Genomic DNA, 23,841 nt, shown 5'->3' on the forward strand with positions numbered 1-23,841 from the left:
TCTCAGTTTTTTTAAAAATTTTTTTTAATGTTTATTTTGAGACAGAGAGAGACAGAGCATGAACGGGGGAGGGTCAGAGAGAGAGGGAGACACAGAATCCGAAGCAGGCTCCAGGCTCTGAGCTGTCAGCACAGAACCCGACGCGGGGCTCGAACTCACGGACCGTGAGATCATGACCTGAGCCGAAGTCGGACGCTCAACCGACTGAGCCACCCAGGCGCCCCATGAATTATCTCAGTTTTAAGCCACCCCGCGAGTTGTTATCACCAACTCATGGAAAAGTAAGAATCAGAAGTCAAGTGACAGGCCCCGGGTCACAGAGCCAGAAGGTCTCAGCACCCAGATCTGACTCTTTCAATCTTACCATTGTCACCCCTGTCTCTGAAACCACACACCCAGACTGCCCTCTGGATGCATCTAATCTGGTGTCAGCCTCCCGGTGGCCCCACCAAAGGGGTTCCTTCCCCAACTCAGCCTTCGATTGAGGTTTGTATTGGTATTTCCCACATTCCAGCATTTGTACCTCTGCCCCCACTTTTTGCCGTCAACACATAGCTCTTTTCCTTTAAATAATTTCGTTTTTTTAGGATGTATGTGTATTTTAGGGTAAGCAGGAAATCTGTATCAGTTGCATAAATAGAAGAAAATCATAAAAATTAATGTCATGCGAACAAACAATGCTACTAAAATCTAGCTAGAAACTTGCTCTTTGTTAAATAGGGGCATTTTTCACAATAGCCAAAAGGTAGAGGCCACCCAGGTGTCTGTTAGTGGACAAATGGATAGATGAAATTGGTCTGTACATTCAAAGGAAAGTTACTCAGCCTTAAGAAGGAAGGGAATTCTGGATGCATGCCACAGCATGGATTGACTGCAAAGACATTACATTAAGGGAAATAAGCCTGTCACAAAAGGACAAATATTGTGTGATTCCACTTCTAGAAGTTTCCTAGAGTGATAAGATTCCGAGTAGACTGGTGGTTGCCAGGGGGCTGCAGGGAGGGGGGTAGGGAAAGTTGCTATTTCATGGGGACAGAGTTTCAGTTTGGAAAGGTGGAAAAGTTCTGGAGACACATGGTGGTGAGGGTTGTATAGCATTGTGAATGTACTTACTGCCACTGAACCGTCCACTTAAAAAACGGTTAAACTGGTAAATTTTATGTATATTTTGCCACAATAAAAAATTATTAAAAATCAGGTATCTAGTTTTCTGAGTCCAATATAAAAGATTGAGAAATGAAAAGATAAGGACGCAAGGCAAGAGACAGGTTAGAGAGAATTCAGCTCTAAATGGAGGCTTCTCCTGGATGCAGCCAGGATTGAAAAACAATGAACAGCGAGTGACTTCTTCATGGTGTGACTCAGTTTAGGTAATGTCCTGTTGGGGGTCCCACTTACTGTCCTCTTGCAGATCACGGGGTGAGTAGCCCCCATGGGGAGAGAGAGATGCTTCCCTAGGGATGGTGTGTGGCTCTCCCAGGATGGGGAGAGGGAGGTGGCTTGCTGCTTCCTCCCTGCCTGGGGGGCTGAGCAAGGGACTGGCACGCCTCCTAAAGCTGAAGCATCTGGAATGTTTTATAGGGGAGGTGGAGGCAGATCAGCCTTCTCAGGGGAAGCTGGACTCAGGGGAGCTGCCCCTGAGCGCCTGAGGGATGGAGAAGAGCTGGGCTCCTGCCCAGTACGTGTGTGTCCCAGCTGGGACAGAGCGGGGAGGTGGATGCGAATGTGGCAAGCCCATCCAGAGCTGGGTGGAAGTTGGACAGGGCCGGACCACGAAGGCAATCTGGAGCCACTGCTGGCTTTTGAGCCGGGGAGTATCCTGGTGGTGATTTCCAGGGTCTGGGGTGCACGGTGAGGTAAAACCAGCACTGCAACTGAGGCAAGGCTTCGTGAAGTTGGCACAGATCCCAGGTGGGAAATAGAGGGGATTTGGCGTGAGCAGGGCCTCATCCTGAGCCCTGAGAGCAGCCTCTTGGGCTCGCAAACAGCACGAGGAGGAAGGCTGCTGGTGTTATAGCCTTAGATAGAGGTGGCCAGGAAACCTCAGAAATGAAGGGCCTGGAGGTCATGGCCTGGGTTGTGGCCACAGAAAACCAAAGTGCGGAGAAAGGCAAGGACTTTCCCAAGTCCTTTAGCAAGAGTGTGGCCAAGGGTTCAGGACAAAAGTGCACAGGTGTCTCTGCAAAGCCTTTACCCTGCAGCCTCTTGCAGTGGGAGAGGGAGTGTGGAACCCGCATGCGTGGACCTGTGCTCCCCTCAGATCTTGCTGCCCTCCAAGAGGCAGCTCTCTTCCCCCTTCCCAGAGAGGCCTGAGCTACCTGTGGGTGGCACTTGGGTTGATGCTGGAAGGGCCACGGGCTGGGGGAAAGAGGAGAGAGACCCTGTTGGGACCTGCCTGTCTCCTCCTTGCTGCAACCCCTTCTCATCCCGGGGGGAGAAAAATACTTTCCTGAGCCGGAATTTGCCCAGGGAGTCTGGCTGGACAAGAGAGAGCACCCTGCCTCCCACCAAAATACACAGATTCTTCCCCTTCCCCTTAGGATCCTGCACAGGAAGTGGCTGGAATAGGACCGGCTGACCAGCCTTCCAGCCCCGAGTCTGGCCACATTTTCTGAGCGCTGTTCCGAGCAAGACCCTGCCCCGGAGGGCTCTGCATTGGGTAATTCCGGGCCAGGCTCTTGTCCTCTCCAGACCTCAGTCTCCCCCATGTGTGAAACAGGGGAGCTTTGTGGAGCGCTGCTGGTGACTTCGCAGCATTTCCTTTTATAAGCCCCACACTACCCCATGAGGTGGTACTATCTCTCTCTTTTCCTTTTTAAAGTGTGTTTATTTATTTTTGAGAGTGTGTGTGTGTGTGTGTGTGTGTGTGGACAAGGGGCAGAGAGAGAGGGAGAGAGAGAATCCCAAGCAGACTCTGTGTTGTTAGCACAGAGCCCTACTCGGGGCTTGATCTCATGAGCCCAGAGGTCATGACCTGAGCTGAAATCAAGAGTTGGATGTTTAACCCACCAAGCCACCCAGGCGCTCTTACGTGGTACTGTCTTATCTCCATTTTACAGAGGGGAAGCTGAGGTTCAGAGAGTTTCAGTAACTTGCCCAAAGTCCCCCAGCCAGTAAATGGCAGGCTTGGTATTTGAACCCAGGCAATCCGACCCAGACTTTGCCTGAGGTCCCGGCCATCATCACTCTCATTGATTGTCAGTTCAGGCAGGGGTCATTCTCCCTTTCTGCAGACGGGAAAACCGAGGCTGAAGAGGTGCAGAGCAGAGGCAGGTCTTGAAACCTTGTGGGGTGCCACGAGGGCCAGCTCTCCCCCCTTCCCCCACTGATATCAGACACCTCCTTGAGGTACTGCCATCCCCAGGAAGTGCTGCAGGAGCTGGGGAGTGAAAGCAAGAAGTGTTCTGAGCCCAGAGACCAGAGGAAGCAAGAGGCTGCAGTGAAAGAAGAAGTGAAGTGAAGTGCGAGCGTGTTGTGTTGTGTGGGGGCAAGGAGAGCAGAGAGAAGGGGAGGTCTGAGAGCCCGTGCCGAGCACTGAGGGGAGCAGAGAGGAGGCGGCCGGCAGAGACATCCAAGTTCCCTTTTGTTCTGTGGACCGGAGCTGGGAGCCCGTGGCAACAGGACAGCAGCAGCGGCTTCACAGGTCAGCCCCATCCAGCATCTCTATTCCCCACTCCCTCACCTGTCCTTATCCACCCGGTCCCCAGCAGGTGCCTGCCGGGGCCCAGGATTGGTGACATCCTGGGAGCAGCAAGCTGGGGACACACCTCATTCCCTTCACTCTCTGGGGGCAACTCCAGATCCCTGGGAATGTAGAAATCTATATTTAAAAAAAAGAGAGCAATTTATTAAAAAAAAATTTTTTTTTAACGTTTATTTTATTTTTGGGACAGAGAGAGACAGAGTATGAATGGGGGAGGGTCAGAGAGAGAGGGAGACACAGGATCTGAAGCAGGCTCCAGGCTCTGAGCCATCAGCCCAGAGCCCGACGCGGGGCTCGAACTCACGGACCGCGAGATCATGACCTGAGCTGAAGTCGGACGCTTAACCGACTGAGCCACCCAGGCGCCCCAAAAGAGAGCGAAGGAGTGTTTAGGCACTAGGTTCAAATCTTAGCTCCCTGCTGCAACCTATGGCAAGTTATTAGACTTTCCTGGATTTCAGTTTCCTCATCTGTACAGTGGGGTTAATCTGGTAGCCTGCACCTTAGATGACATTGGGAAGGGCCGGGATGGAGTTTGTACTGGGCAAACGGGAGCTGGTGCCATTCCTCTCAGAGTGACCTGGACTGGAGCCCGGGGACTCTATGTCTCAGGGAAATGGCTCCAGTGCTGGCTTAGTCACAGACTAAGTTGGGCCTTGGCGTGGCCTCCCTTTCGCCACCTGTAAAATGGGGCTAATAATGGTATTTGTCAGGGCTTTCCTGCAGAGACCACAGGTTCAGTCCTCACCCAGGCTGGGGTGAGGCCAGCCGTGGGGGCTCCAGGAGCATAGCTGGCTCAGCAGGCCTGGTGCTGCCGGGGAGAGGGCAGGCTGCGGGGGGGGATGCACGGTCAGCCCCAGGGAGGAAGGCAGGGGTTCCCAAGGCATATGCTCAGATGTATCCCCAGCTGGGGCTTTGGGTCAGAGCCCTAAACTTGCAGTGGGATCATGGAAATGTCTATGTGTCTCTCCCCCTGAGAAATAGGTGTCCTTGGCTTCAGTTTACAGATGGGAAGCCCTCAAGCACAGAGAAGTAGAGTTATTGCCCCACGTCCCAGCCCAGGCACTGAATACTGGAAGTGGCTATCAAATTTGCATCTTCTAGAGGCTCTGGTCTGCACCCTGTTGTTTCCTTATCTCTTTGTTGACCTAGATAGAGGCTTACTCATCCGTAGAACAACCCAACCATCTTTGGGAGCCTGTGGCACACAGCACTGGACTTGGAGCCTGGGGCCCTGGGTTTGAGTCCTGGCTTGACCACGGGACTGCCATCACCTCCCAGGCAAACTCCTGTGTGGTTTCCAGTTTCCGCACAGTCAACTGGAACCGTCTTGGACATCAGGTAGGGGGTTTCTGTTTCCCAGGGAGCTTCAGATAATGAATTGTGGGCCACGGTGAGACGGGTGAGGGTGTGGGGCAATGCTGCACGGTGGCTTCTCTGAAGGGCAGGGGAGAGGGGTGTGTTAAGCAGAGGTGAGGATTGCGATTTGCCCCCTGGGAAAGGGAGTGGTAACCACAGCTATTTGAGGGGTCTAGGAGAGGTGTCACTTCTGCTTTGACCTTGATTTCTCCAGTTGGTGGTGGGGTTAGGCCCCTCTTCCCTCTGTAGACACAGAGCAGGGTGGCCAAGGGCCTGGGGAGCTGGCTTTACGGTCCAGACCCTAGAGGTCAAATCTGCACCATTGTCTGGGCCTCCATTCACACAGTGAGGGGGTAGACAAGATGACCCGAGATCTGTCTGCACTGTTGGGTCCTCAGACTTCTTATCTGAAAAGTTTTAAATTGTTTCATTCAGCAGCTTCCTTTGTCCCCTCAAATGTTTTCCCTCCTGTCTTCTCTGAGGTTCAGAGAGGGCAAGTCAATTGCCCAAGGTAACACAGCCTAATAAATAACCAAGTGGCCAAATGAATAAGAACCCAGCACTCTGTGACTCCAAAGTCTCTATTCTCTTTTCAAATCAACACATATATTAATAGTGTTAAGACACATGTACGACTACCCGGGAAAAACCATCACATCCCCATCTCATACTGTACTCCGGGATCGATGCAAATGGACTGGAGGTTCCAATGTGAAAAATGCAAACTTAAAAGGACTAGGAGAAACTTAAGAGAATTCCTTTGTAATGTTGGAGCAGGGAAGGCCTTTCTAGCTACAACTCAAAATCCAGAAGACCTAAGAGAACATGCTGCTAATTCTGATTACATAAAAATTATACATACAAAAAAAGACTCCTACCAGCAGAAGGACCATGTGTAATGTTAAAAGGCAAATGACAAACTAGGAAATATATTTGTAACTCACACAGTAGACAACGAGCTAATTTTCCTATTATGTAAAGAGTTTTGAGAAGATAAGGAAGAGTCAAACCTGATGTAAAAATGGGCAGATGTGGGGCTCCTGGGTGGCTCAGCTGGTTGGGCGTCCGACCCTGGCTCAGGTCATGATCTTGCGGTCTGTGAGTTCGAGCCCCGCTTCGGAGCCTGTGCTGACAGCTGGGAGCTTGGAGCCTGCTTTGGAATCTGTGTCTCCCTCTCTCTCTGCCCCTCCCCCACTCACACTCTGTCTCTCTCTGTCTCTGTCTCTCTCTCTCAAACAGAAAGAAACATATTTTTTTTTTTAAAAAAAGGGCAGATGGTGAACTTGCACACGTGGGAAATGACATCAGAACAGCTGCACTTTGGAAAGAACCAAAGACTGGAATCAACACAACTAGCTGTTCACAGGGCACCCACTGAAGAAGTTAGGGTTTATCCCTCCAACGTTAGACTATGAAGTTGTAATAGTAAAAAATGGAAGCTCTAGGAACTGTTACAGAAAGCTCTCCAAGATATATTTTCAAGAGAAAAATGCAGAGTGCAGAACAGTAAAAAGTGTGCTTTTTTTTAATAAAATGAGGAGAATCATATATATGTGCTTATATATATATTTTTTTTAATTTTGTTTAACGTTTTTATTTATTTTTGAGACAGAGAGAGACAGAGCATGAACAGGGGAGGGGCAGAGAGAGAGGGAGACACAGAATCTGAAACAGGATCCAGGCTCTGAGCTGTCAGCACAGAGCCCGACGCGGGGCTCGAACTCACAGACCGTGAGATCATGACCCGAGCTGAAGTCGGACGCTTAACCAACCAAGCCACCCAGGCGCCCCCTTATATATATATTTTTAAGTTTACTTCTTTTGAGAGAGAGCAGGGGAGCAGCAGAGAGGGAGAGAGAGAGAGAGAGAGAGAGAGAGAGAGAGAGAGAATCCCAAGTGGGCCCCACGCCGTCAGCACAGAGCCCAACACGGGACTTGATCTGTGAGATCATGACCTGAGCCAAAAACAGGAGTTGGACACTTAGCTGACTGAGCCACCCAAGTGCCCTATGTGTGCTTATCTATATATGAAACTTGGCAAAGTCCACAAAACACTAATGATAGTAGTTACCTGGGGGTGACTAACGAGGAACCGAGTGGTTGGGTGACACGGGCAGCAGGGATACTATGATTTTATGTGCTTGTGTGCTTATTTATTGTTTATATTTGAAAGATGTAAATTCCAAAAGCAAAGAGCAAATAAAAATCGAGAAATATACAACTATAACGCAGGGTAACTTCAGAAAATACAGGCAATCAAAACTAGTACCCAGAAGTGACCCCTGAATCTTCCACATTTTGCATATATGAAAAAATATGACTTTTACAAGGGTTGGATTACACTGCTTTGCAACATGGTTTTTGTTTTACGTAAGCAATATGTCACCATTATTTTTTCCATAATGCTAGTCATTTGGAGCATTAAAAAAAACTCTAAGTTGGGGCACCTGGGTGGCTCAGTCGGTTGGGCGTCTGACTTCAGCTCGGGTCATGATTTCACATTCCATGAGTTCGAGCCCCGCGTCGGGCTCTGTGCTGACAGTTCCGAGCCTGGAGCCTGCTTCGGATTCTGTGTCTCCCTCTCGCTCTCTGCCCCTTCCCCACTCATGCTCTGTCTCTCTGTCTCTCAAGAATGAATAAACGTTAAAAAAATTAAAAATAAGTAAAAAATAAAAGAACTCTAAGCATTAAAAACTTGCTTTTCTGTTTTGAAGATAACACATGTTCGTTGCAGAAAATTTGAACTATACAGAAAACATAAAAAAGAGAGTAATCCTCCTTCCCATAACATTATTAGCATTTTGGTGACCATTCTTCTAGATACCCTCCTAGGCTTAAGCATGTATATTTGCACACATTTCCATACGTGTGATTATATTGTGAGTGTTATGTTCAACTTGCTCTTTTCAATGCGTAATAATATACTATGTTCCTCTTTTATGTTACTATTGACATCATAACTTTCGATAGTGACGTGGCGATCCAGTGTACTGTATTTTTGAACTTCTACTTTTGAAAAAATGACAAATTCATAGGAGGCTGCAAAAAAATAGTACAGAAAGATTTTGTGTATGCTTCACCCAATTAATCTGTATAATCTCCTCCTTCTCCTCCTTTTATTTGTTGAAGCCTTCCTCCTGGAAACTTCTTTTCTCCTGCTCCCTTCTGGACAGGATATACCCGGTCCTGCTGTCCAACCTACAACCGGGGGAATAGCTTTGTCTCTTCTCCGCTAGGGTTTCCTGTGTCCTGTGTTGTCTTTCACAAGTCACTCCCTCATTCTGTTGGAGCGCGTCCTCCAGCAGCTTTCTGAAAGAGGGTGTATGTTTTAAAATACCTAGTGATCCTCGGTTGACCGCTCACCTTTAAGAGTGCGGTACTAAAGCCTTATTGCTTGTCAGGGCTGATAACTGGGAAAGCTCCAACCTGAGTTTGGTCCTGGCCATTTCACTGAGGAACATCAAAACCTCAGTAGCTATAGGATACTTTTCTTGGAATAGCCAGTTCTTCAGCAAAGAGTTTTCTCCTGGCTTAGAGCATCGTCACCTGGCTGCTGCAGGCTTCTGGAAGCTGAGTGGAGGAAGTGGTAAGGAAGGGATATGGCTTAATTTTTCTATACCTGAATGGCATCCCATCCTTGCCCTCAGGTCCTCTGGCATGCACGGTTTCCCGGGAATGAACTTTATGTTGGAATGCGGTTGAGGGTGGTAGGGTGGTGATGACAACAGTCCTGGGCACCCCGGGTGACAGAGGAGATCTGGGGCCCCAGCTGGTCATTTAAAAGACTCACCACCATCAATCCCCCATTTTTTTGCCTTCACCCTTCTTTTAGAGGTTCTCGATGCCTCTGGTTCTCAAGTGCTCCCAGGGCTCTAAGCCTTCTCCCTGTCCCCTCCCCTTTTCCCCTCCCTCACTCCACACCTCTCCCCCCTGCAGACACTGGGGCTCAACTCTTTACGGTTGGCTAAACTGATTACCGGTGGTCACCTGCTTGGAGCCTCCAAAGTTTTGCTAACATTTCTCACCTGCTGTTGACTTCTTTCCTCTTCTGTCTTTGTGGCTTTGTGCCCGTTTATCCACTCACTCTCATTTAGTGGAGTTTCGGGGGGTTGACATAGATTTGCTATAGTTAATCAGACGTTTATTGGTTTATTTTAAAACTACAGAAAATGAAGGCTGAGAGGGACAGACCCCTGCCTAAAGTCACACAGTGAATTAATGACACAGCTCAACAGGGTTACCTGTTGCTTGCTCCCAAGCAACTTCCCCCTGGGTGAAGTCAGCGCCCTGGAGAAGCTCCCAGACAGACCGTTTTTTTGGGGAGGGAGAGTGACTCAGGCAAAGCTGGTAATGGTGGGCATTTCTGAACAAACAATCTGGGATTCTTGGAGTCGCAGAGACCTGGCTCAGGGAGCCTAAAGCAGAGCAAACCCACTTGCTCTCTGAGCCTCAGTTTCCTCATTTGTGAAATGCAGGAGTAACGAGGATTAATTAAAATGCTACATGTCTTGGGGTGCCTGGGTGGCTAGCCGATTAAGCATCGGCCTTCGGCTTAGGTCGTAATCTCATGGTTCTCAAGTTCAAGCCCCACATCAGGCTCTCTGCTGTTAGCACTGAGCCCGCTTTGGACCCTCTGTTCCCCTCTCTCTCTGCCCCTCCCCTGCTTGTGTTCTTTCACTCTCTCTCAAAAATACATAAACATTTACAAAAATATATAAAATGCTAGATGTCCTACCTTTGGGACATGCCGGACACCTAGAAGTTAGAGCTCACTCTTTTACCATGGTGACAATGGCATGCATCTTTTCCAGGTTGGAAACTAGTTTTTGGAAGAGACTGGGAACAGGACATGGATGACCATAGGGTCTTTTTCCTCTGCCTGTGCCTCATGATTGCTCACAGTGACACAGTGGGTAAGGGGGTGCTGCTGAACTGGGGGGCAATCCGAGCCCGGGCCCGTGGCTGTGATGTGAAAGGGGGACGCCCTAAACCAAGGGAGCTTGAAGGAGGGCACTGAGGTCTCCCGGGGCAGCAGCAAGGCTGAGGCTGTGGTAGAAGGGCCCAGAGGCTGTGGGGACAGAGGCTGATGTGGAGGTGTGACCTGTCCCGCAGAGGAGTCCCAAGAACCCCTGAGCTGGATGAAGACCCTGGAGATGATGTCCAGGAACCGCAATGTGACTTCGCTTCGTGGGTGAGTTGGGGGGCCCTCCCCGCCCTCCTTGAGTCAGCTGTGCCTCCCAGCCACAGCTTGCGCCTTGAGTCAGTGGTCCAGGGTTGTCCAGTGTAGACCATTAATCCATTTATTCAACATTCAGTTATTGAGTACCTACTGTGTGCCCAGCACGAGGCTTGGAAGATGCAGGTTAACCACGTCCCTGCCCCTATCAAGTTTGCTGTCTGGTTTAGGGCCTTTAACTATGGATGCCATGAAATCAGGTGCAGAATCATGGGTCTCTGCATTTTCCTGGGAAGGAGTTGCAAAGCTGGACCGAGCTCTCGAATGGTCTCGAAGCTCTGGGTGAGGGGATGGTGCTGATTGGACTGGCCGGGGGAGCACAGGGACTATGTGGCATTTCGCTCAGTCAGCAGAAAAAATCCAGAAAAGTCTTCCTGAAGGAGGTGTCCAAAGACCTGGACCTGAACAAGAGGTGATCAGGAGATGTGTGGGGTGGAGAGGTAAGAGTGTGCCAGGGACACTGTGTGTGCAAAGGTCCGGAGGTAGGGGTAGCAGGTATGGGCTGGGCGAGGCCCTGCCCTTATTGGCTGTCTGGGGCCCCTCTTGCCCCCACGCCCACTCCAGACCCTGGCCAGCTCTCTCACCCTCAGGCTTATCCGGGGCCTGGAGTGCAGCCTGTTGAACACCAGCTTCGGGGGCAAGAACCTTACCTTGCAGACGCACAGCATCCAGACACTGGCCTTCAAGCTGGGCTGTGACTTCACTGGCCTCGCACTGAGCAGCGCGACTCTGGAGCGGGTCCCCCAGGTCAGAGGGGGCCGGGAGATGGAGGGCAGCCAGGGTCTCGACCCTAGAAATCCTCCAGGGGCTTCAGGTCTGGACTTTCCCCCAACTAATCTGGTCTGCCCTAATAGCTGTGAGTTGCCTCTTCTGTAAAATGGGGCTGACATTCCTCACACGAATGGTGGAAAGAGAGGGTGCTCTGTGGCCCCTCAAGGGCGATGTCCTCTTCCTGCTTCTGCAGGTCCCCGAGGGGAGGCGGCAGTGGGAGAGGCCAGGGAAGCCAGGGTCCTTGGAAGACTCTGGTGTGATTCCTGCTGACCGTCTGGGCGCTGAGGGCTGACGAGCTCCATCCCCAGGGGCCCCAGTTGGGTGGGGTAAATCGAGGCAGGGGCAGCCTGGAGGGAGGGCCTGGGATCTCAGGGAGTTGGGGAGGAAGTATAGCCTGGGAGGCGAGGGCTCTGCAGGTGGAGCCTCCTAGGGATGAAATGCCCCAGGGAAAGAACAGGATGGGAAGGCTTCGCAAGGAGTGGGGAGCAGTGGACATGTTGGGGCCGGGTGTGGCTTAGCCCGTCCATGGCTGCCCGTAGGCCTCGGTGCCGCACGCCATGCAGTTCCCGGCAGAGCTGACCCAGAATGCCTGCAGGACCCGCCCCAGGGAGCTGCGCCTCATCTGCATTTACTTCTTCACTGACTACTTTTTCCAGGTCAGTGCCACACAGGGGCCAAGCAGGGTAGGTGCCGGCCCCTTCTTGAGGGCACTGCAGGCATCCGTACCATTGCCTGGCCTCTGCACAGGGACCAGCACCAGGTGGGACCAGCCCATTGTGCAACCTGAGCCAGCCGCTGTCCTTTCTGGGCCTTGGTTTTAGGAGAATGGTGTTGGGGGTGCAATTACAATCAATCTACCCTGTATGTGTCTGTCCCTAGATGGGAGACAGACAAAGGTGTTTTTAACTTTGGCTTTGAAAGTGAGCGAGGACAGACGGAGGCTGGAATGCACTGAATCCATGGCGGAGAGGTGGGGGGTGGGTGCTGAAGGGACAGCTTTCCAGGTGGAGGGGACAGCACACGCAAAGGCTAGGAGGCTGGCCCACATGTGAAGGCACACTGCTGTTCTCACCCGGGGGAAGGGGCTGGTGAAGGGGGGCTCTCGGACCTCAGCCGGGGTCTCCATGCATCCATCCTCTCTAGTCAGCCCTTCTGCTGTCCTTCCAGAGTATCAACTCATCTTTGCTCAATAACTATGTCCTGGGAGCCCAGCTGAGTCACGGACACGTGAACAACCTCAGTGAGCCGATCAACATCAGCTTCTGGCACAACCGAAGCCTGGTACTGTGGGGGGTGCCCCCATTTCCACCTCACCCCTGCCCCTTGTGGCTCCTGTTGAATTCTGGCTCAACTAAACCCACACCCATGGAAGCATTTCGAAAACAAACCATTTCAAATCGATCACAGTTTGAAAATTCCTGTCAAAGGAATCAGAGAGAGAAGTTTTGGTTAATTTATTTTTACTTACCACATTAGGCAGGATTCTTTGAGTTGCAAGTGATACAAAGCCAAGTCAAGCCAGCTTAAACACAGAAAGGATGGGCTCATGCAGATGAAATGTCCAGGGCTGTCCAGCTTCAGGCCTGGCTGGATCCAGGGGCTGATGCAATGCCATTCTGGCTCAGCCTCTTTCCATCGCTCAGCAATGGTTTCCTATCTCGGATCTCTACTCTGGTAAGATGGCAGCAAAAGTGCTGGACTTCCATCCCCTCTTCCCAGGAGGCTCTTCCTCATCAGTGCAAATGAGGGTTCCAAAATGGAGTCCTTAGGGTCCAGCTGGGTCATGTGTCCATCCCTGCACCATCACTGCACACAGGTGGATGGAACGTGTGGCTTGGCCAGGCCTGGGTCACACGGCTTGGGGACGGGGCTGGATTCATCTGATCTGCCATGGGGGCAGGTATGGGTCTTCAAGGGAAGCTCAGAAGCTGATCCTGGAGTGAGGGAGAAGGGCTGCTGGGTGAGCACAAGCCCTGGTGTCTCTGCTCTCCTGGCCCTGGCATTCCGGAAAAGCCCAGAGACTCTACCTTCTGCCCTGACTTTCCATCAGCTTCATGAGACTGCTCTGCACTCTCATTTTCTCCATCATCCTTCCCTTACTTTCCTCTGAACCTTTGCTCCCGCAGTTCCCTTTATCTGGATTGCCCTCGTTCCACTTCTGCTGAGATCTGATGTGTCCTCAAAGACCCCAGTGCCCCAATCGTCCCTTCCCTCCTTGGGACTCCCCTACCCCTTGCTCAGTGGTTTTCCACGGCACTTTCTGTGTTGTTCCTCCCACCCCACCACCCCCATGGCTCAGCATCAGGGCTGTCTGTGGATGAGTCTCTTTCCCGCCCTGGGCAGTGCACCTGCAATATCGTTGTTCCCCATGAGGAGGAGGAGAAAGGGCACAGTTGGTTGTAGAGCGCCTACTGTCCAGCCAGAGCTGGCCACTCAAGATTCCTCATTGCCCGTAATTTAATACCCTCTTTGAGAAATTGTGTATAGAGGATCCCATTTTACAGATGAGTAAACTGAGGCACAGAGAAGCTTGGCAACTTGCCCAGGTTACTCTGAGAGTCCATAGTGGAGGTGAGTCTGGAATCTGGGTCCGTCTGGCCAAAGCCCAGCCAGTGCCTTGTAAGATGCTGACAAGGGTGCAGTTGAATCAGCTTTGGCTCCCACAATTTCCAGACTCTGATCCACGGCCCTCCCCCATACCCAACTCCACCATCTCCCCTTAGGAAGGCTACACAGCGACCTGCGTCTTTTGGAAGGAAGGAGCCAGCAAGGATCACTGGGGGGTCTGGAGCCCCGAGGGCTGTCGCACAGAGCAGCCGTCACCTTCCCAGGTGCTCTGCCGCTGCAACCACCTCAGCTACTTCGCTGTTCTCATGGTATGTGTGCATCCAGTCTGGGTGATGGGAGTCAAAGCTGTAAAGGACCCCATGTCTAGGCAAGAGGAGCAGGGCATAGGCAGGTGCAAGGGACAGACAATCCAACTCAAATGGGCTTAAGGAGAAAAAAAGAGAAACGTATGAACTCCTGTAGCTGAAGAGGCTATGTTGGGCTTCAGGCATGGCTTGATCAAGATGTTCAATATCACCAAGACAAGGCTCTATATCTCTCACCTGTGTTTGCTTTGTACTGGCCCGGGCTTCAGATGGAATTTCCCTTCAGGATAATTATATGGCTGCTAGCAGATCCAGGCTCGTGTCCTACTAGCTTTCAGGCCAGTAGGCTCTAACTGGCTCTATCCCAATTCTGCCAGCTAGTTTGGGGATTGAGTCCCACTGGCCTGGAGTGTGTCACATTCCCATCCCTCAACCAATCACTCTGGACAGGAGGAGGGAGGGCTCTGATAAGTCAGGCCTGGTGCACTGTCCACGCACAGTGTCCATATATGTCTATGTGCATAGACAGCCAGGCAGGGGAGGTTCTCATAGAGAGAGGGGAGATGGGAGTTGAGGGGCGCAAAAGCCACCGTATCTGCCAGAGCTTTTTCTTTCAAGTCAGGACCATGGTAGGCTTTGTGGTGGGGCAGGGGAGCTTGGAGCTGAGGTCTTAGCAGGTCCCTGTGGGTGCGGGGAGGGCATTCCCATGCTTCTGTCCTCCATCCCCCCTTCCTTCCTGCAGCAACTCTCCCCGGCCCCGATCCCCGCAGAGCTGCTGGCGCCTCTTACGTACATCTCCCTGGTGGGCTGCAGCATCTCCGTCGTGGCCTCGCTTCTCACTATCCTGCTGCATTTCCAAGCCAGGTATTCCCCTGCCCCCGTGCCAGGACCGCCCACCCGCTGCTGCTCAGCACCCCTCCTTATCCAATTGATCCCCCAGAGTGGGGTGGACTCCTCCAGGGGATGGGGGCAGGAGACCAGCCTTGCTGTGTGGCTGCTGTTGGATCCCCGCGACCTCTCAACCTCAGCGTTCCCATCATTGTGTGTCCGTGAGCCCAGGGGGTGGCACTGCCTGGGTGACGTCCCCAGGCCACGGAAGGGCATGCTCCCGCCCGCAGGAAGCAGGGTGACTCCACAACACACATCCACATGAACCTGCATGCGTCTGTGCTGCTCCTGAACGTCGCCTTCCTGCTGAGTCCTGTGCTGGCCAGGGCCGGGGCAGCATGCACAGCACTGGCGGCCATCCTGCACTTTGCGCTGCTCAGCTGCCTCACCTGGATGGCCATCGAAGGCTTCAACCTCTACCTCCTCCTCGTGCGCGTCTACAACATCTACATCCGCCGATATATGCTCAAGCTGTGTGCAGTGGGTTGGGGTAAGCAGAGCCGCCCTCCGCTCTTGCTTCCTGAGGGTTCCAGCCACACAGGCAGTCTACCCTCTCCTGCCCTTCTCTTTCTCCTCTTCCTCATCAGAGCGACCATGAGCACCGATCATCATCCCTGCCAACGCTCACCACTACTTTCTACACTGCTTTTCTTATCATCGGTTCTACTTCCAAACCTCCATGGCGACCTCCACCCTAACACCTCCATCCCCTCCACCCCCAACACTTCCATCACCTCCACCCCCAACACCACCATCACCTCCACCCCAACACCTCCATTCCCACCACCCCCAGCACCTCCATCCCCTCCCACCCCCAACACCTCCATTCCCCCCACCCCCAAAACCTCCATCCCCTCCCACCCCCAACACCTCCATCCCCTCCCACCCCCAACACCTCCATCCCCTCCCACCCTCAACACCTCCATCCCCTCTACCTCCAACACCTCCATCCTCTCCACCCCAACACCTCCATCCCCCCCACCCCCAACACCTCCATCCCCTCCACTTCCAACACCTCCATCACCTCCACTCCAACACCTCCATTCCCTCCACCCCCAACACCTCCATCCCCTCCACCCCCAACAACTCCATCCCCTCCACCTCCAACACCTCCATCACCTCCACCCCAACACCTCCATCACCTCCACCTCCAACACCTCCATCCTCTCCACACCTCCAACATCCCCAACACCTCCATCGCCTTCACAGCTCTATCCCCTCCACCCCCAAAACTTCCATCCCCTCCACCTCCAACGCCTCCATCACCTCCACACCTCCATCTCCTCCACCACCAATACCTCCATCCCCTCCACCTCCACACCTCCTTCACCTCCGCACCTCCAACATCTCCAACACCTCTATCCCCTCCACCCCCAACACTTCCATCCCCTCCACCTCCAATGCCTCCATCACCTCCACACCTCCATCTCCTCCACCACCAACACCTCCATCCCTCCACCTCCACACCTCCTTCACCTCCACACCTCCAACATCTCCAACACCTCCATCCCCTCCACCCCCAACACTTCAATCTCTCCATCCCCAAAACCTCCATCACCTCCACACCTCCAACATCTCCAACACCTCCATTCCCCCCACCCCCCAACACCTCCATTCCCCCCACCCCAACACCTCCATTCCCCCCACCCCCAACACCTCTATCCCCTCCACCCCAACACCTTCATTCCCTCCACCTCCAACACCGCCAACATCTCCAACACCTCCATTCCCTCCACCCCCAACACCTCCATCCCCTCCACACACAACACCTCCATCCCCTCCATCTCCAACACCTCCAACACCTCCACACCTCTAACATCTCCAACACCTCCATTCCCCCCACCCCCAACACCTCTATCTCCTCTACCCCAACATCTCCATTCCCTCCACCCCCAGCACCTCCATCCCCTCCACGCCCAACACCTCCATCCCCTCCACACCCAACACCTCCAACACCTCCAACACTTCCACACTTCCAACATCTCCAACACCTCCATTCCCCCCACCCCCAACACCTCTATCCCCTCTACCCCAACACCTCCATTCCCCCCACCCCCAGCACCTCCATCCCCTCCACGCCCAACACCTCCATCCCCTCCACACCCAACACCTCCAACACCTCCAACACTTCCACACTTCCAACATCTCCAACACCTCCATTCCCCCCACCCCCAACACCTCTATCCCCTCTACCCCAACACCTCCATTCCCCCCACCCCCAGCACCTCCATCCCCTCCACGCCCAACACCTCCATCCCCTCCACACCCAACACCTCCAACACCTCCAACACTTCCACACTTCCAACATCTCCAACACCTCCATTCCCCCCACCCCCAACACCTCTATCCCCTCTACCCCAACACCTCCATTCCCCCCACCCCCAGCACCTCCATCCCCTCCACGCCCAACACCTCCATCCCCTCCACACCTAACACCTCCAACACCTCCAACACTTCCACACTTCCAACATCTCCAACACCTCCATTCCCCCCACCCCCAACACCTCTATCCCCTCTACCCCAACACCTCCATTCCCCCCACCCCCAGCACCTCCATCCCCTCCACACCCAACACCTCCATCCCCTCCACACCCAACACCTCCAACACCTCCAACACTTCCACACTTCCAACATCTCCAACACCTCCATTCCCCCCACCCCCAGCACCTCCATCCCCTCCACGCCCAACACCTCCATCCTCTCCACACCCAACACCTCCAACACCTCTACACTTCCAACATCTCCAACACTTCCATTCCCCCCACCGCCAACACCTCTATCTCCTCTACCCCAACACCTCCATCCCCTCCACACCCAACACCTCCATCCCCTCCACACCCAACACCTCCAACATCTCCAACACCTCCATTTCCCCCACCCCCAACACCTCCATCCCCTCCACCCCCAACACCTCCATAACTTCCACAGCTCTAACACCTCCATTCCCCCCATCCCAACACCTCCATCACCTCCACACCTCCAATATCTCCAACACCTCCATTTCCCCACACCAACACCTCCACACCTCCACACCTCCATCCCCTCTACCCCAACACCTCCATCACCTACACACCTCCAACACCTCCATTCCCCCCACCCCCACACCTCCATCACCTCCACACCTCCAACACCTCCACACCTCCAACACCTCTAACAGTTCCATCCCCCCCACCTCCATCACCTCCACACCTTACCTCCAACACCTCCAGTCCCATCGCTTCCAACACCTCCACCATCACCTCCACCTCTAACACCACCATCACTTCTTCCATCATCTCCACCACGTCCACCTCTAACACCATCAACTCCACCACTGCCACTTCCATCACCACCTCTGACTCTAGCATCACCTTCACCACCACCTCCACCGTCACTACCATCCTCATCCTCGTCTTCACCACCATCTCTGGCGTCACCGTCACTGGCACCTCTACCACCATCCTAGCCCTTCTTTAGCATCTCTTGTTTCCTCACGAGTTCTCCCAACCCTCTGTCCCACTAGCCCGATCTCCCCACTGCTACTGCCATTGCCATCCCACCCGAGAGCCCTCACTAACATCATCTTGGAGAGCTGTCTCCTCTCAGACCTCCAGGTTACGGGCTTTGAAGCTGGACAATATGGCAGGGGCTGGGGGCTCAGAACAGTCCCTTTCCCTCCCCACTTGCTCAGTGGGATTCTGTCTTAGCAGCCCCAGGGACCCATGACAAGCCTTTCTCTGGGGTCACCTGACAGATGCTGAGAACTCTGTCTCATCCCTCAGGGGTCCCAGCCCTCCTGGTGCTGCTCCTTCTTGTTGACCAGAATTCAGTGTATGGACCTCACACAATCCCACTCTTCGACAGCCGGGGAAATGGCACGGGCTTCCAGAACCATTCCATGTGAGTACCTTCAGGGCTGTGGCAGGCTCTCTGGCTCTGGTGGAAGGACCCAGGGGTTCTGAACAGGGTGTGCTGTAGGCAGGACACTGGCTGTGGGGCAAGCAGGGGACCAGGGCTCAGAGAGGGGGTGGTTTCCAGGGGCCTTTGCCACACCTTCTGCTGGATCCCCGAAGCCTCCCGCAGAGGCAGGCTCTCGTCCTAGGCTGGCTAACCCTAGAGAGCCCTGGCATGAACTCTGGTGCTTGCTCATGGGCCTCCCAAGCCAGGGTAGCAGGCCCTCCACCTCCTGGCAGCACAGAGGTCGGCCCAGCGCCCCCTCCCGCTCTCAGACCTCACTGGGGGAGCTCAGCCTGCGCCTGACTCTGCTGTCCTTTCCCACCACCTTGCTGTGCTCACTCAGCCTCCTGCACCTCCCGATCTGTGCCTGGCATAGCACTGCCAGCCCACAGACCCTCCTGGTCAGAGACAGTGCTGCAAGGGCTGGGACATCCCAAGGACAGGGCTCACGTGTGTGTGTGTGTGTGTGTGTGTGTTGTGTGTGTGTGTGTGTGTGTGTCGGGGGGCCTGGGGGTCTGGGGGGGGCCAGACTCTGTTGCTTCTTCCTGTGCTCTCGGACACTAACCTTTCTCTTGCTATGAAGTTTCTAACAGCCAATGTAGGGAGAATAGCTTAATAACCTCCCGTTGACCTAGCTCCAGTATTCGGCTGTCCATCCTGCTTTCTTTCCTGGCTGACACAAGCTCAGGACTGCTGAGGGCCAACTCTGTGGCAGGCCTCATGAATTATCCTGTTTAAACCTTGCAGCAAGGAGTGGGTCCTGTTGTCAGCCTCTGTTTACTGTTAGGGAAACTGAGGCACAGACAGCTGATGAACCCTGCCCAAGGAAACCCAGATGGTCAATGGCAGAGCTGGGACTTGGCCACAGGCAGGATGGCTCCAGAGCTCGGCCCCCCAGCCTCCAGGAAGTGAGAACTCTGGGCACCGAGTGGAGGCAGAGTGGGGTTTATTCCTCACGGAAAGGGTCAGGCTGCTTCGTCAGAGGAGGTGTGACTTGGGGCTCCTTAACCATGTAGTTTTTTTAAAAAATGTTTTAAGAATTTTTATTTATTTTGAGACAGAGAGAGAGAGAGAGAGAGAGAGAGAGAGAGACAGAGCACGAGTGGGGGAGGGGCAGAGAGAGGAAGACACAGAATCTGAAGCAGGCTCCAGGCTCTGAGCTGTCAGCACAGAGCCTGATGCAGGGATTGAACTCATGAACCACAAGATCATGACCTGAGCTGAAGTCAGACGCCTAACTGACTGAACCACCCAGGTGCCCCTCACCATGAGTTTTAATGTAATATGTGCTGTGTGCCCTGCAGTGGGGACAGGAAGGACATTATTGCTGGGCTGTCAGAGCACTCCCCACTCTAAGGACCAGCTTCTCCCAAAGCTTCTTCCTTCTTTCTCCTTTCCCTCTCATCTGGCTTCGTGACTTTTATTCTCCTGCATTTAAAAGACCCTTCCTATGTAGATATGTGTTCCTGAACACAAAAAGCAATAACAAAAACCAACCTTGAACGTACTCCAGTGCCCGCTGACGGGACACTGGTTAGTAAATTGCGATAGAGCCACCCCTGCTGGATTGTCACACTGTGGTGAAAAGGAATGATCCATGACCACACTCAGTCCCTTGGATAAATCCCCAAGATCACATTCAAGAATGGTGGCTGCCGCAGCAGGGGCTCGAGCAGGCGACTGACAGGGACACAGGCATTGAGCCTGGGACTTCAAATCCCACCTTTGCCTCTTACTAGCGCATGTTCCTAAGCCAGAGCCTCAGTTTCCTCATCAGCAGGACGGGGATGGTGATGCACCTGCCTCATGGGGTCATCGTGAGAACTGAATGGGCTAATCCACGGAAAGTATGGGACACGGTGTCTGAGTGGGTAAAAGGTACCACCTGTCTTGCAGGTGTCCTGGGGAAGCAAAGGGCATGAAGCCCTCAGGGAGGGTCTAGGAGCAGGGCTGGGGCCACTGCCAGGCCTCTGCTCTTTCCTCAGTCCTCGGTGGCATCTTCCTGCTGTTTCTTCTCTGCTCCTCGGTCCACACGTCGCCGTGACTGCCCCTCCACCAGGCTGCCCCGACTTGCAACAGCTTGTTTGCTGCTCAGAGCCCAGCATGTCGGCCCAGTCTAGGTGGGGAGGGGTCCACTGCACAGAGATGCTGATTGGATGGTGATGACCGTGTGGTGGGTGGGAGGAGGAAAGAGGGCCCCCGGGCCAATGATCTGACAGTATCGTACAAGTTGGCAGTTTGGCTGGCCGTGGAAGGGGAGAGAGGTAAGACGTAGAAAGGAGAGGAAGAGTTTTCAGGTGGGCTAAGGCATGGAGGCATGAGAGAGCCCTGTGTGGCTGGAAAGGAGAGCTTGGGGGGCTTGAGGCAGGAGGCTGAGGTGGCAGGTGGGGCCTAATGTGGTGGCCTGGCTGGAAAGCTGGGCCCAGAACTTCACCACACGTGTGGTCGGAAAAGAAACAACGGGTCTGGGCCAGGAGACAGGCCTAGGTTCGGGAGCCCATCCAGAGGCCCAGAGACCAGGATCTCCTCCCCACGCTGGCCTTGGGAGCCACACCGACCCTGAACTTCACCCCTCCTCTACAGATGCTGGGTGCGGAGCCGCTGGGTGCACAACATCTTGGTCATGGGCTATGGTGGCCTCACATCCCTTTTCAACCTGGTGGTGCTGGCTTGGGCGCTGTGGGCCGTGCGCAGGCTGCGGGCGCAGGAGAAGGTGCCGGGCACCCGGGCCTGCCGAGATAGCGTCACCGTGCTGGGCCTCACCATGCTGCTGGGCACCACCTGGGCCTTGGCTTTCTTCTCCTTTGGTGTCTTCCTGCTGCCCCAGCTCTTCCTCTTCACCATCTTCAACTCGCTGTACGGTAGGTCCTGCGGGAGGCGTGGAAGAAGCCCCAAGGGGTGTGCACAGCGGCAGGTAGATGTTTAGCCCGAAGGGCTTCAGGCCAAGGGGGCGAGTCAGGGGCAGAAATCCAGCTCCCCTGCCAAGCTGGTTTGGGGGCTCCTTCTGCCCATGGGAAGGAGCATGTCCTTCTAATTGGCACAAAGGCACCTTCTGGCCTAGTGGTGGCTGGTCCTCCAGCTTCTACGCTCTGCCCCTTCTGGCTTCCAACAGTAAGGGGCCCTAAGAATGACTCCTGGGCCTCAAGGAAGCTCAGCTCACCCCCAGCGAGGAGATCCCTGGATTCGGGGTGGGGCGCCACGTTGCTCCTGCCAGTGTCCCCCTGACCAGTCTTTTGCTTGCAGGTTTTTTCCTCTTCCTGTGGTTCTGCTCCCAGAGGTGCCGCTCAGAGGCAGAAGTGGAGGCAGAGATGGAGGCGTTCAGCTCCTCCCAGACGATGCCGTAGTCTGGGCCCGCTGGCCCAGAACCCGTAGCCTCTCTGGCTGCCTGCAGCCCGAGACTCTGGCTCCCACCAGAGAAGGTGGCAGGTCAGCTGCTGGACACCAGAAGCCGCTGTGCCCTCCAGGGAGGCTTCCCTACCTCCATGGCTTCCCCGGCCCCAGAGGGCAGGGCATTCTGCCCCGGGACAGGTGCAACCCCGCTGGGGGTCAGCAAACTTTACTGGGGTGCCTGGGCCCAGGGTACCTGGTCAGGCCCATGGGTAGAGCACTGGCTTGGGAGTCAGGAGGCCATATTTCGAGGCTTGGCTCCGAGTCTTACTGTATGACCTTGGGCCTGTCATCTCCCTGACCCTGGTTTCCACATCTGTGACATGGGGCAGATGGCTTCGGTCCTGCCTAGCCCAAGAGCTTTGTGAAGACTGAGTAAAACCAGGGAAGAAGGTCTTAGTGGGCCCCGTTACTTCCAACTGCCTGCTGGGGGCGGGGTCTCTGCCCATCTGCCCTGGATATTTCCTGCTGGGCCCTGCCACCTTCCTTCTGGGGAGGGCCAGACCACATCTTGGCCCAGGGTCCCCAGCCCAGAGCTGAGTCACACCCAGTGTCTGAGACCTCACCAGCTTATGCCTGAGGCTGCTTTTCCTTCAGTCCCCCCAAATTATGATGACCCACAACTCCAGGCCTGTTCTTAAAGATCAGGAAGTTCAGTCCTTCCCAGAAGCTCCTCCTCCAGTGCTCCCAAGACCCCTATAGGCCATGTAGAACAGAAGCTGGCGATAGGGCTTCCTGGGGATAGGAGGGCAGAGTCTCTTTCCCCTCCACCTGAGCCAGCTGGGCCTGTGACCTGGGTATTTGACGATCGGTTAGGATCGAATTTCCCCTGGTAGGAGTGAGGGTATGGATTCTAAACCCAAGCTAAGGCCACAGTTGTAGAGACCTACCTTGACCTATCTGTCAGACCAAGAGGGAGAGGGCTCACGAAGCCAGCTGCATTCCCAGGATGCACACCAGAGGGCGCTGTTGGCCTGTGCTCAGAGGCCGTTGGCTCCAAAATCCATCTGGAAATGTCACCTGTCTGTGGACTTGACACACACGAGCTGCAGAGGTCCTGCTTCCAGAACTGCTCCTGCTGAGGGACCAAAGAAAGAGTTCTCACACCGTTTACATGGCCATTTCTCTCTTTTCCCAACGCAGCTGCCGGTTCTGGCTCTTCTGGGCATATCCGGCGCTAAAGCCGTGGCCTGGGGTAGGCTCTCAGGGCGCCGCCCCAGGCCGTCAGACAGGTAATAATGGCTGTGGAGGGCGCGGCGAGGGAACTGGAGCTGGATCCCTTTTCTCCCGGGGGGATCTTCTGCCCTCTGCTCATTTCTTGATGCAAATAGCCCTTCTCTGGGTGGTGAGTACTGTGGTCTCTAGAGCCAGACTGCCTGGGCTCAGATGGCTCTGCCACTTGCCAGCTATGTGACAAGCCGCTCAAGTTCTCTGTGCCTCAGTTTTCTAATCTGTAAAATAGAGGTAGTAGTAGGGGTGCCTATTTTGAAGATGAAAAAAAAAAACCCATATAAAGAGGCTTAGCGCGTAGTAAGTGCTCAATAAACGGTTATCATTGTTATCATTAGTGTTTTTGCTATTATTATTAACAGAGTCAACTGAGAGGGCACGCCATCACTAGGCACAACCTGCTGTCCCTCAGCTTCATCACCTCCTCCCCCACTTTCCCTAGAGTGGCCTCTGCTCCG

At 54.0% G+C, this 23,841-nt stretch overlaps 1 protein-coding gene across 5 annotated transcripts; it reads left to right on the forward strand.

Moving 5' to 3' along the window:
* The first annotated feature begins 3,138 nt into the window (after positions 1 to 3,138).
* Positions 3,139 to 23,714, forward strand: ADGRG5 (adhesion G protein-coupled receptor G5). Of its 5 annotated transcripts, none has more exons than XR_008423378.1 (12): positions 3,139 to 3,643; positions 9,874 to 9,975; positions 10,175 to 10,253; positions 10,889 to 11,045; positions 11,609 to 11,725; positions 12,237 to 12,350; positions 13,793 to 13,945; positions 14,685 to 14,806; positions 15,061 to 15,320; positions 18,592 to 18,709; positions 20,752 to 21,030; positions 21,350 to 21,456. XR_008423378.1 is itself a non-coding variant. In XM_019455821.2 (12 exons), the coding sequence occupies exons 2-12, from the start codon at positions 9,912 to 9,914 to the stop codon at positions 22,108 to 22,110; spliced, it is 1,563 nt and encodes a 520-aa protein (XP_019311366.1). In that variant the 5' UTR covers positions 3,166 to 3,643; positions 9,874 to 9,911; the 3' UTR covers positions 22,111 to 23,714. The 5 variants fall into 5 exon arrangements, 4 of the variants coding, with proteins under 4 accessions (XP_053762123.1, XP_053762122.1, XP_019311366.1 ...); XM_019455821.2 differs by lacking the exon at positions 20,752 to 21,030 and adding an exon at positions 22,010 to 23,714 and having other exon boundaries at positions 3,166 to 3,643; positions 21,350 to 21,627; XM_019455820.2 differs by lacking the exons at positions 3,139 to 3,643; positions 20,752 to 21,030 and adding exons at positions 4,931 to 5,044; positions 22,010 to 23,714 and having other exon boundaries at positions 21,350 to 21,627.
* The last annotated feature ends 127 nt before the right edge of the window (positions 23,715 to 23,841 follow it).

The sequence above is a fragment of the Panthera pardus genome, unplaced genomic scaffold (assembly GCF_024362965.1).
Source record: "Panthera pardus isolate Hobbes unplaced genomic scaffold, ASM2436296v1 HiC_scaffold_18, whole genome shotgun sequence".
In the NCBI taxonomy this organism is placed as follows: domain Eukaryota; kingdom Metazoa; phylum Chordata; class Mammalia; order Carnivora; family Felidae; genus Panthera; species Panthera pardus.